The sequence below is a fragment of the Parathielavia appendiculata genome, assembly GCF_033297405.1.
Source record: "Parathielavia appendiculata strain CBS 731.68 unplaced genomic scaffold N657scaffold_45, whole genome shotgun sequence".
Taxonomy (NCBI): Eukaryota; Fungi; Ascomycota; class Sordariomycetes; order Sordariales; family Chaetomiaceae; genus Parathielavia; species Parathielavia appendiculata.
Window position 1 is genome coordinate 17,561 of NW_026944264.1, and position 11,920 is coordinate 29,480.

The 11,920-nt window shown below is 52.7% G+C and overlaps 2 protein-coding genes across 2 annotated transcripts; both read left to right on the forward strand.

Moving 5' to 3' along the window:
- On the forward strand, positions 1-544 carry N657DRAFT_372355 (uncharacterized protein). The gene has a single exon (XM_062787049.1). It carries the CDS (start codon positions 146-148, stop codon positions 470-472), a length of 327 nt encoding a protein of 108 aa, XP_062642246.1. The 5' UTR covers positions 1-145; the 3' UTR covers positions 473-544.
- Positions 545-5,502: 4,958 nt separating this feature from the next.
- N657DRAFT_628398 (uncharacterized protein) lies at positions 5,503-5,945 on the forward strand. Its single transcript, XM_062790845.1, has one exon. The coding sequence runs from the start codon at positions 5,589-5,591 to the stop codon at positions 5,817-5,819; it is 231 nt and encodes a 76-aa protein (XP_062642247.1). The 5' UTR covers positions 5,503-5,588; the 3' UTR covers positions 5,820-5,945.
- Positions 5,946-11,920: the final 5,975 nt, after the last annotated feature.

The window sequence follows — 11,920 nt, forward strand, 5'->3', positions numbered from 1 at the left end:
TGTCTCAATAGGAAAGGAAGCTGCATTAAAGGCCCAGAATTGCTTGTGAGATGGATGGTGGAGCGGAACAGAAGAGCGTTACGAGAATATGGTGGCGCTCGACAAGTATGGGAGACTTCGTAGCCGAGTTGTGTAGATAACGTTGATGTATAGACTGCTTCCCTGGGTGAGTTCTCTAGCCATCCCGAGATATTCTTTTTTAATAGTAGTTGACCTTAGACCGCGGCGACGGGCAACCTGGATTCCCCAAGGGCATGTGAACCCGTTAGAGCTGGACAGACAGCGATCGCTGAAGCTTTTCAAAGTTGTGTACCTTGTTTGCCGCTCAGGTACGTATCTTTTCTGCCGCTCCGGTACGTATCAATTCTGCCGCTCCGGTACGTATCTTTTCTGCCGCTCTGGTACGTATCTTTCTGCCGCTCCGGTACGTATCTATTCTGCCGCTCCGGTACGTACCTTTTCTGCCACCTAGGTACGGACCTTTTCTGCCGGTGGCGCAGATCGGTAACCCACGTGCTCGAAGCGGGTCTTACTGTCCTGGTGTGTACAGCGATACCGAACACAGCAAGTATGATGCTGTCCAGCAACCACGACGCAAGCGCCGTAGGGTGAGCGCTACAACCCATACAGCTGGAGGAATTGTCCCTCAGCAGCAGATCCGTCCATACTCCGGCGACTCCCCATCGCGAGAGGCTCAGAGATCATCCCGACGCCCAAATCGCCGGCACGGACACGGCATCGGCAATCCGCATCGTCGCAAGGATCTGCCTCGGAAAGGGACATTAAGACGGACAACCCCCCGCAGCAACGTTCGAGGAATTGCCTCTTGGAAGCGCGGTCCTCAAATGCGTTACAATGGACGGTTCGCCACCTACTTTTATGCTGCAGTTTACTTGGGGTCCATGCACAGAAGTTGACAGAACACGCAGCGGGTACCCTGGAATGGAGAATCGAGGCACTGTTTCCTCCGCAAAGAGGCACCGCCCGGCAAGACACAAGAGTAAAGGGATCGCGAAGAACGAGGGCATCACATCAAACGCCATACCGACTTCAACTTCAATAGGGCGAGATACACGCCAGCGGATGACGGGAAGATCCGTCAGCTGAAGGTGCAAGGACTGTCTTGGCCGCGACCGCTGAGTACTTCCCCGGGCGGACTGCCGGGGCCATTGAGGTGAGGTATTACACCAACCTTGAGACCGCCAATCCCTCTCAAAGTGGGTCTCGGCAATTGTATGATCACTCTTGGGGGCAGCCTCCCAAGTCGTTGACGACGCCGCCCAAGTCGTTGACGACGCCGGTGAGGAAGAGTACGAGGTAGAGAAGATCTGTGACCACCAGGGGAAGGACGACGGTGGCGTGAGACCGCTTGTGAGATGGAAAGGCGGAGAGGAGACATGGGAGCCCTACGAGATCGTGGCGGTGCACTTGACGTGTCACGGCACTGGACCGCCGATCCCTAGGTCACGTGGCACATTGCACTTAGCTTCAGGTTCATCCATCCATAGCTTCCTTTCCTCTTCATAGAGCAACGCAGTTATCTTCCCAGACCTACTATGGTTCTGTGACATGACGAGTATGCATGACCACAGGCATATGACATAACCATGAGAACAGGAACGGGGAATCCGTGACAGTGGTCATCTACATTAGGCTGTAGGCGACAGGTAACGTGGAATCCCAATAGCTTATAAGCGTATGTACCCCAAGATGCCATAATTCTAACAGAGGAAGGAATTGTCCAAGATTCCTTAGCGTAATGTCTATTGTGAGGAAAGGTGGTCCGTGCGCCTACTGACCTTCTTGCGCTACAGACGCGCATCCTGTATCTTCTTCTTCCTTTCCTCAGCTTTCGATTAGCAGAATTGAGTAGTATTTGCAGCGCCCTTGTGCCTCGCTATATATTGCTCGTCTCTCACATCTATAGGATTGTTGTGAGCGAAGAGAGAGTCTGAAGGAGGTCTACATTTTCTGCCATTTTTGTAGTACCTTTTTAGCCGTTAGGTACGTACCTTTTCTGCCACTACTATGATAGGTACGTACCCTTTCTGTCTGTTAGGTACGTACTCTTCCTGCCATTAGGTACGTACCTTTTTTGCCATTAGGTACGTACCTTTTCTGCCATTAGTGACGGCACGGCGCACCAGTGCTGGTCACATATCGCGCACATGGGTCACAGAGAGGCTGATTGATTGCGATTATCAGCTTGGCATTTGGCGACGATCACCCATCAGCAGTCAAACGACCCTCTTTGTCACGGTACCAAGTCCGCCCTTCTTAGGTCTGCTGAACCACGTGCCTTCGTGTACGTGGACCCCACACTAGCTGTATCTAGCCTCGGGTAGCTTCCTCTCGCGAGAGCTTCCTCTCTCCTCATCGCACAACATCCTCTCCTTGCACATGACTTAAGTAAGCAAAGCAGTGAATCACTGTGCTGGACTGTGCAGAACATTTGGCCGTGGGAACAGGCACGGTGTAAGCGCCAAGAGGCCCGAAAACGGGTCCCCAGACAATCGAACAGAGAGTAAAAAGCGGAAGCCGATTTCGCTAGAGACTATACAAACCGCTGCAGTCAGACACTTCTTTCACGGTGCTGCAGCCATTCCAGCGCTTAAAGATCCCTCAGCTTCGACGTCAGAATGGCTTCTCGGTCACCTGGCCCTGTTGGCGGACAGAAAGTCACCTTCCACAAGGGACTCTTTCCTGCGGTCATCTCGCTATCGCAAATAGTTCACTTATCCATCGAAACTTGCATGTCATTAGCAGTGACGTCGGTGGTCCGGACTGTCAATGTCTTATATTTGTCTTATAAAGAGCCGACCGGGGCCCACCGCCGTGCTCGCTGGCGAGTATGGCAGTGGGTCTTGTGTTCCATAATCAGAGCCATGACTCCTATTGGCCAATTTTAGCCAACGCGAAGATGTTCTTATGTACACGTGCATATCCCCCCGTTCTCCCGCGTTCTTCCCGTTCCTCTACAACGCTGCTTCCTGCTCTCTTCACGCTGCTCTCTCCTTCATCGATGTTTCAGATAGAACAATCAAGAGATGATTTGCGTCGTGTCCAAGAGGAGTTTAATGTTCTCTCGTCTAAAACTACCTCCCTCATCCGGACCTTATATACTCAACAAGGCGCTCAACCGGCGCTCCGCACCACACAACAACGGACAGCACAGCTTCAAGCTAGAGTTCCCAGTACGGAGACCTTGGAGGGCTTCCTACTCGATGCGGTCCAGAAATATCTTGAAGAACTTGACGAAAAGATTGAGAGCGTATTATCTAGCGTCAGTACATCTCTTAGATTTGACTCGGGTATCGGCAGTATCTCTCCTAGTACTACGTCTCCTAGCACCAACGCTCTCACCCGCGATACCTCGTCTAGCCATGACTCTTTTGTGATCGGCGCTACCGCTCCTCGTACAGAAGCTCCTGCCACAATGTCAACACCTTTCCGGCCAGCGGAAGCCATCCTTGCGACCACTCTCCTCTCGTCGTTGATATCTCTTCTCGTACCGACGCTCCTCCTTACAGCGAAACCCGTCCCAACGCTGACTCGGCCGTCATAGCCCACATCTTCCCCAGCACCAAGCCAGCGTCCAGCGCCTATATAGACAAGAGAAAGGTTTATGACCTATTTTTTATATCTGCCTGAGATCTGGCGTCCCTATGTGTAGGTTCCACCCGCCTCGCCAACTCGGTGTTGGGTTTCCCGAGTCCGTTGGGCTCGTCGAAGGTGAGGCCCCGGCATTCTAAAAGGCCTCGGTAGGCGTAACGGTAGACGGGGCGAACTTGAAGAGAACCCGCTGTCCGTAGCTGAAAAGGATATCACGGCCTATTGAGGCAGGAGGAAGTCGTTTAGGTATACCTGAGACAGTGATCGAGGTGGCCGACCGCCCAATCTAGCCGAACGACCGAGCCGCGCCCCAAAACCGAGCGCGAAAGTCCGCGAAGCGATGTAATCTCTTGAGGATGCGGCCACCACGTCGAGAAGAGCCATAAATAGTGTTACGCGGAGTGCCGCATCGAAAGGAGCACGCGGATCGGGAAGTGGGAGCGGAACCAACGGCCAGGTTGAAGCGGGGAAAACAGCGCTTCAGACGCTCCTAGAGGCAATCAATGAACAGCGAAACGAGACGCGGGACATAATCACCGTGAAAGAAATATGATCTGCGAGCTACGCGACGTGGTCAGCAAGCAGGAAGATCTTCTCCGGGAAATACTTGGAGTTCGTGGTCTTATAAGGAGCCAAAGATACAGAAAGCTAGAGACTTGCCGTTCATTAACTATTTTGCCCTATCCTCGTCTGTAGAGGTTCTGACTAGCCTCCTTTGTCCGCCGGACCTTCTCAGGTGTTTCAAACCTAAGCGCACATCCTGGCGGGGATAAACATGGAAAAGGTTCCATCTTGAAAAAACCGTGCCATAACGGCGTTCTTACACGTCAAGGGCCTCTGTCTCTTCCACGTTCATGTAAGGTTCCCACGTCATCTCTCCATCTTTCCACTTTACAAGGAGTTGCAAGCTGCCGTCATTTAGCAATCTGCGATTACAATCCTATACTACCTCATACTCTTCCTCATGGGTATTTTCAACCACTGAATGCCTTTGAGGATAACCGCAAAACATCCGATCTGGCCTTTGGGAGGAGGTGGTCTTGAGCTTGTTATAATACCTCACCCTGATGGCTCCAGGAGTACGTCCCGGAAGATGCTTGGCAATGTCGAGCTAGGACAGTTCCTGTTTCTTCAGCCGGTGGAGCTCTACATCTTCCCCTGGCGTGTATCTCGCCCTTTTTGAAGTCGAAATTGACGTGGCTTGAACTGCACTCTCCTTGCCCTTAGAGACGGCGTGCTATTTTGTCTTATGACGCGACGCCTCTTGGCTGAAGGGACGGTGGTTTGGTTCTCTCTTTCGTGGTAGCCCGTTCCGGGGTAGGTGAAGTCTCGTAGCTGTACAGATGGCTTGGTGATAGCCTGTTCAGGATGGCTAATGCTGTCATCGTCCGACAGTAATGGTATGCTCGCCTCACTCGTATCGTCACTTCCATCGGTAATTACATTGGTACCCCCGTCTGCTCGGGCGTGTTGGCAGATATGATTACCCCAAGCGTAGGACATTGAGACACAAACCTATACTAGTAATTCGATTGGGTTAGGATTTGTTGTAGGGAACGGCTAGATCGCACACGGCAACGGCTATATAGCACGGCGCTATCCCTGATTCGGCAGGGCTCCCGCGGTGCCCGTGCAGCAGTACAATCGTGAATTTCCTGACAGCTGCAAAGCGGGCCACAAGCCGGCGTCTGCCCAAAGCACACTACAGCAGCCGGCTGCTGCCCCAACTTCCCGCTTCAACTTCCATCCACAACCTGTTACCGCCAGAGATTGTCAGGTATGATTCCTGCCCTTGATGCCATTTGTGAAGCTGATGAAGCTGTTTTCAAACAGAATGGAAGCCATCGAGTCGTCGTCGGAAGCGCCCAGCCGCCCTTGCGGTCCCCCGCCGCCCGAAAGAGTGTACGCCAGTGAGGAGGCCGCCTAGCAAGCCATCCAAGCCCACGCTTCGGTCAACGGCTACAAGATGGTTAGAAATGGCCACAGTTCGGGCCGTGCCCGCTTCCGCTGCGCCAAGGGACGCAAGTACAAGCCTCGCCGGGGGTGATTTGTACGAGCCGGGAACAGCGGCGCCACGCGCAAGCGCGCGCATTATTGACGGATTAGATGTTCTGGATCCCGACTTCGAAGACGACCACGATGCTGCGCTGTCCGTCGCCAACGTTGCCGCCAGCGAGGCTCGCCAGGATGCTGCTAACCCGCAGTAGCTGACAATCGCAAGCAGCTGCATGGAGCACACTGCTAAGCCGTAAATGTGTAGTTCATAGTCAGTACCTTCAAGAATATCACAAAAGCAATGGGAACGAGCTCATGTTATTTGCGTTGACTTCAATTGAACGGATTGATCAAGCCGACGCAGCTTCTGTGCCTCCACTTGGCAGCTGTCAGGAAGTTCACGATTGTACCACTGCACGGGCACCGCGGGAGCCCTGCTGAATCAGGGATAGCGCCGTGCTATATAGCCGTGGCCGTGTGCGATCTAGCCATTCCCTTGTTGTATCATATACGAGCCCACCTACTAAGTCTAGCGGGGACAGAACGAAGTCCCAGCCGCTGACGGAAGCGCTGTAATCAGACTCGCTATTGCCAATCATGACTTCATCGTCCGGCCAATCCCCGGGCTCGCCATGTCGAGGATCTTGTGGATCCTGCAGCGGGGCCGCGTGTGGGAGTTCTGTGGAAGGGGCCTCTAAAGATCCGAGGGAGCTCTGGGCTTGCCGTCATGAAGCGAAACTTAGTGGCAAGGATTTGGTTGTCGGAGCAGAGACTCTCCATTGCATCAGTCAGCGAAGAGCACAGCTAGCCGGATTGAAACAGCTGCCACTGTTTTTCGAGGGGCAGATTAGTTTGGGGCACTACAGGTCCTGAAGTCGAGACCTTATACGCCGGGGCACAGGAGATTCCGCGGAGAAAGGGATGCTTCGCTACCCGCAACATCTTTCGTTGCCCACCCACAAGAGACCTCCTGTCTACTAATCACATAGACGTCTGGACCCCGCAACGGAATCGGCCCCACAATGGAATCCTGGCACCGCACCACCATTCCAGACATGACTAACTTCAACTCAACACAACTCATCCACTTCTGGGCCAAAATCAACATGACCGCTATCCGGGAAGAGCTTATTCAATTGGCTATAGCCGAGGTTCAAGAAGGCCTTTGTTCACAGAAAGATGCAGCGGAAAAGTACAGCATCCCACAGTCTACCCTGAACCGACGGCTTCATGGCGCCCACCCTCGACAACAAGCCAAAATCCACGAACAACGGCTCAGTCCTGTGCAAGAGAGGCATGTAGTCGACTGGTGCCTCAATGAAGAAAAGTCTGGAAGGGCTCCTAGACGCAGCCAGGTGGTGGCTTTCGCGCAGGCCATCTTGGCTGAAGGAGGTGATCATCAGCCCCTGGGTGCTAGATGGATCGACCGCTTTCTACGCCGCCACCATGCTGTCAAAACTAAGAAATCAGCTCTGTTGGAAAGCTCTCGTACGAAAGGCTCTACACGGGACGCTTACCAAGATTTCTATGAGAGGCTGGAGTTCCATATCCGCGATAAGAACATCGTACCCGCGAATATCGCCAACCTTGACGAGCATGGCATGCAGGAGCTCGAAACTACGGCCGGCACAGTCATTGGCAGTTCCCTTACAAACAGGGCTTATACAACTAGCTCTGATACAACTACATGGGTTACTGTCCTTGAGTGTGGCACTGCAGAGGGGGTAAGACTATCGCCAACCGTAGTCTTCACCGGGGCTTCCCTTCAGGGCCAATGGTTTCCTGCTAAAGCTGAACTAGAGGCAGACTTCCCAGATTGGAAGTTTGACTACAGTCTCACTGGCTGGAGCAATAGCCAGATTGCCTTGAAGTGGCTAAAAGAGGTGTATCTGCCACAAACCAAGCCTCAAGGTGACGAGTGGAGGTTACTGGTCCTCGACGAGCATTCCAGTCATACAACCGGCGACTTCATGGCTACAGCTTGGCTAAACAAGGTTCAGTTGGTCCATCTGCCTGCTCACACCTCCCACAAAACACAGCCTCTCGACCGCAGTGTTTTCTCAGCTCTGAAAAACTACTTCCGGCAAGCTACCAAGGCCCTGGCAAGCTTCACAGCATCTGCTGCCGTGAACAAGCGACGGTTCCTCTATTGCTATAGGGATGCATCTAGGCTTGGAATGTCTGCTAGGAATATTATCTCTGGGTTTAGGAACACCGGTATTTGGCCGCTGGATCCATCCAAAGTGCTGGAAGACTCCGAGGCAGTCCTGGAAAGTCAGGCTCTTCCTGCACGGCCGGAAACACCACCCCCTAAGCCTACGACTGAGTTCTGGACACCTCAGAAGAGCCAGGACATCCGTATACACCAGCAGGGTGTAAGGGAAGGCATGGAAGCTGGTGGACGGCTGACAAGGACTCTGTTGGCCAAGGCAGGCAAGGCCCTAGATGCTAAGAACGCTGAGATTGCATCTTTAAAAGCCCAGGTTGACCACTTGACGAAGGAATTGGAGGCTTACGAGCCACAGGGCCGTAAGAAGGTAAAAGAGAATGTCAATGATAAATTTGCGAGGATCGAGGATATTATCCAGGCAAAGGAGGATTCGATGAAGTCCCCGATGAAGAAAAGGAGGAAGACGCGACAGAACAGCCACGCAGTCGAGGAGGCCGAGGAGATAATTGTGTGTAGTTTAGAGACTATTCGCCGGGCCGAAGAGGAGTAGAACCATCAGATTTGTGTGTAGATTGCTTGCAAATTGGATGAGCTAGATGTCTTTTATTAAGGTGGTGATGGTGGTGCCAAAATTCCATTGTGGGGTCGATTCCGCTGTTGGGTCCACACGTCTAAAACAAAAATTGAAAAGCGGAGGCAGATCTCGCTAGTGACTGTACTGTTCTAGTGCTTCAACTCTGTAATGTGTAAGGACTCTTTTTTTGGATTCTAACTACGCATTTTAGTTCGGGGTAGTTGGTTTGTTCGTGACGCAACCCGACAGATTGAATTAAATTGGAGAATCAAATTCGGGTTTTAATCAGGTTAGATGAGGGGTGTGTTTCTAACAAGGGAACAGCGCCTCCGTTTTCAGCAGACAGAAGGGACGGAAAGGCATACAGAGATCCAGTTAAACGTCAGCAAACGGCGGAGCTTCTAACCCCACTTGGACCATTGGCTAAGGGCAACCAGACCATGCCGCCAGTATCGTACAGAATAAAAGCGAGGCGAATGTACAGTAACTGATGCAAGGCTATATTGCCCCAAAGAAATCCTTTATGAGCTGCGGCAAGTCTATGGGGTGTAAAACGCATCGAAGTCCAGGGAGTGGCCTGGGTTTAGCGCAGAACGACCCTCTCATAGTAAAGCAGCATATAGTTTCCTTGGAAACAGCCACATGGCATTCCACATACAACGCTTTATGCCGTGGCAATCTAAGGGTGTTAAAGAGTGTTGAAGGCGGTGACACACGGAGCCAGGAGCTCGTCTCTGGTTATGTCGTAGGCCTCTGCTCCAGTACTTGAGGTCTGATCGCACGCCTATACTTGTCATCTTGCTCTCCTTAGCAATGTGATTATAAGTGCGAGCTAACCTGACCTCGATGCATGCCACATCACCATTACACTCTTTCTTTCGCAAGATCTTGATCTTCGCCACTTCGCTCCCTAAATTGCTTATTGTCACGGCACGGCTGGTTGGGTTGGTTACAGCCTGGCGACAGGTGCAAAGACAGCTTCATAGTGCAGCCAGTGATTCGATCTGTCGGATTGAATCATTTGTACCCTTTTACGGGAACATGGCGCATGTGATGGGCTGAGCCCATGATGGCCTCGGCAACCCTCGGCCGTGGTATCATGATAACGTCATCCTGAAGCAGGCAGTGTCTGTGTGTTCCGGAGCATATAAGAGCTGCCCTCTCTTCCTGTCATCTAGTTCTCTCTTTTCTTCTTCTCTCTCCATTCGAGACAAACTCGTAGAGTCGTCACCAGCTAGTTGCAATATACTCCTGGGACCGTTACGCGCAACGGTATGGCTGCACGTTGTGTGCCGTGACACTTATCAGTTCCCTCTATGGTTCTCTCGATCATTCCTTTCCCGCACCATTGCTCAACCGGCGCGTATCGTCACAGTCAAAGCGTGTATATTGAGCAGGCTATATGGAGGACTCTGCCGAGTATACCCAGAGTTGGAGAGGAGAAGAAGGTGACAGCAGAATCCTGTGGTACTGGAAGGATACTTTGTATACCCAGTAGACGCCATGCTCATCGGTGGGCGCGCTGCAGGTAGGTCTGCAGACTCCACGTAGGCTTGCTATCGCTGAGGGCTTCCGAGGCCTCTACCGGGCTCTGCCTCTCACATGTTCTTTTTTATCTACGGGGTAGACGCTAATGTCAGATCAGGATATAGAATCTAACACTTCGCAGGGCTATCTTCAAGGCCACGAACTATGTACGATACAGTCGACTCGGGGTAGTTTTATTACTTCAGGTTGCAAATATCTTGTAACTAACTAATGCTAAGTATCCGTTCTACTGCATGGCACTAGGTTACTCTCCAGTGATATACTATCCTCCTATGGGATCAAAATCAGTAGACACTTGCTTGGTCACCTCTGTCGCTGACGACCTCTGATTTCGTCGCTCAATGTCAGCTGGCGTTTTCCTGACCGGTACAGGGTAGGTTCTTTCCTATACTATAGTAAGCCACTGAGCCAGCGGGCCTTAACGTGTTTGTGTCCATACGATCTCTGCGGATGACAATGGAAAGGAAGGTGTCACGGCGATTGCGCCGTGCCTGCTAGGACCCACGGGTGGAACCCGGCATGTGGACAGCACGGGCCCCTGTGGGTTAAATATTCTGCACCTCGCTGCCGCGACATCTGTTCGTAGCTCCTCGAGCTACGTCTTGACAATCAAGCCTGCCCGTACCTGACGGAATAGAGCTTAGCCTGTAGTTTAGCCCGAATACAATTGTCATTGGATTGTCCGCCTGTCCCGCCGTGACAGGATGGATGGATTTGATTTCGCCCGGAGGCACTAAGCCTAAAGGGCCTTGGCACGCTAAATACATACATACGATTCGTCCGCTTCTCCCATGATCTCGCACAAGCCCTTTGAGTTGCCCTTTGCGCAAAGCTTCCCAATACCTCTTGCCTCTTCTCTTGCCTTGATTGTTAGCAGATCGTCTTGGAGGTTACGTTCTCCAAGTGTTCAGCGTCCCATCTTCAGCAGCTAAAGCGGGATCTGCTGGTTGAGGCTGTGTGGTGTTAGTGTAGTGTCCCCCCTACTGTGACTGATTCAGTCCTTGCCTTGCTCGCCATCCGCATCCAATCTCCCCGTCGCCATTGCGTATTTGATTGTCTCTCGGACCGCTTTCATGTCCTCGCCTGGTCGCTGAGCAATGCAGCATGCCTTCTCTCAGATCGATCCATCTCACGCATCGGAACAGAAAGTGGTCCACTGTTTCCCTCGCATGTCCACAGGCACAAATATCTGACTCGACCGCTCCAATCCTGCTCAGAAAGCCGTTCAGCCTCGCCATTCCGGTTCGGAGTTGTGCCAAGATACAGGCCTCTCTTCGCTTCAGCTTATCATAGAGGTCGCGAGTGTGCTTGCCAGGTAGTGCCACGTCCATAGCCTTTGAGAACTTGCCCACGCCTTCAGGAAGAGCTCTCTCCTGTCGCTGTTTCGCCAGTGCCAGCCTGATTGCGGTGGACTTGGCCTGGGGCATTTGGAGGTTGGGTGTGCCTCCTTGCCTTGCAGCTCTTTGCGCCGCCGCCTTGGCCTCCAACCCCAACGCGAAGTTGGCTTCTGCTGGTATCCACAGGAAGTCAACCGAGTTTCCTCTCCGTCGATGCAGCCTTGCTAACTCGTATATTTGCCGTATGATGCCTTAGCCGGACTGTTGTCGTGGTTGTCTGATCGCTGCCAGCGCCGACTGGTTCCTGGTAACGATGGTGATGTGCCTGTGGCAAACGCCGGCTGGCAGGCTCTCCAAGGCCTTTGCGATGGCCTTAGAGTCGCTAGATTGTTCTCCCTACGAACTAGCTAACTAGCTGCACAGACCTGCCTCGTAGGGCAACCTAGTCAGAGAGGCAAGGCCAGACCTCCCTACCGGACCTCTTCGGCCACGGGACCCTAAGGTTTGCACCTTAAGCCCTCCGCAAGAGGCAAAACCTTACAGAGCTTCGTAGGCGACACCACAGCAGCCTGCGCAGGGCTGGGGCCCGGGTGCGAGCCGGGTACTTGGCATCTGCAAAGCCCCCTCTCTCTTGGAGAACCGACACGCGCGTCCGTCCTCTCCGGCCAGCTACACTGCTCCTCG

Bases quoted from the DNA above. Each gene is read 5' to 3' on its own strand.
- N657DRAFT_372355 (XM_062787049.1), top strand. From the start codon at position 146: ATGTATAGACTGCTTCCCTGGGTGAGTTCTCTAGCCATCCCGAGATAT.
- N657DRAFT_628398 (XM_062790845.1), top strand. From the start codon at position 5,589: ATGGCCACAGTTCGGGCCGTGCCCGCTTCCGCTGCGCCAAGGGACGCA.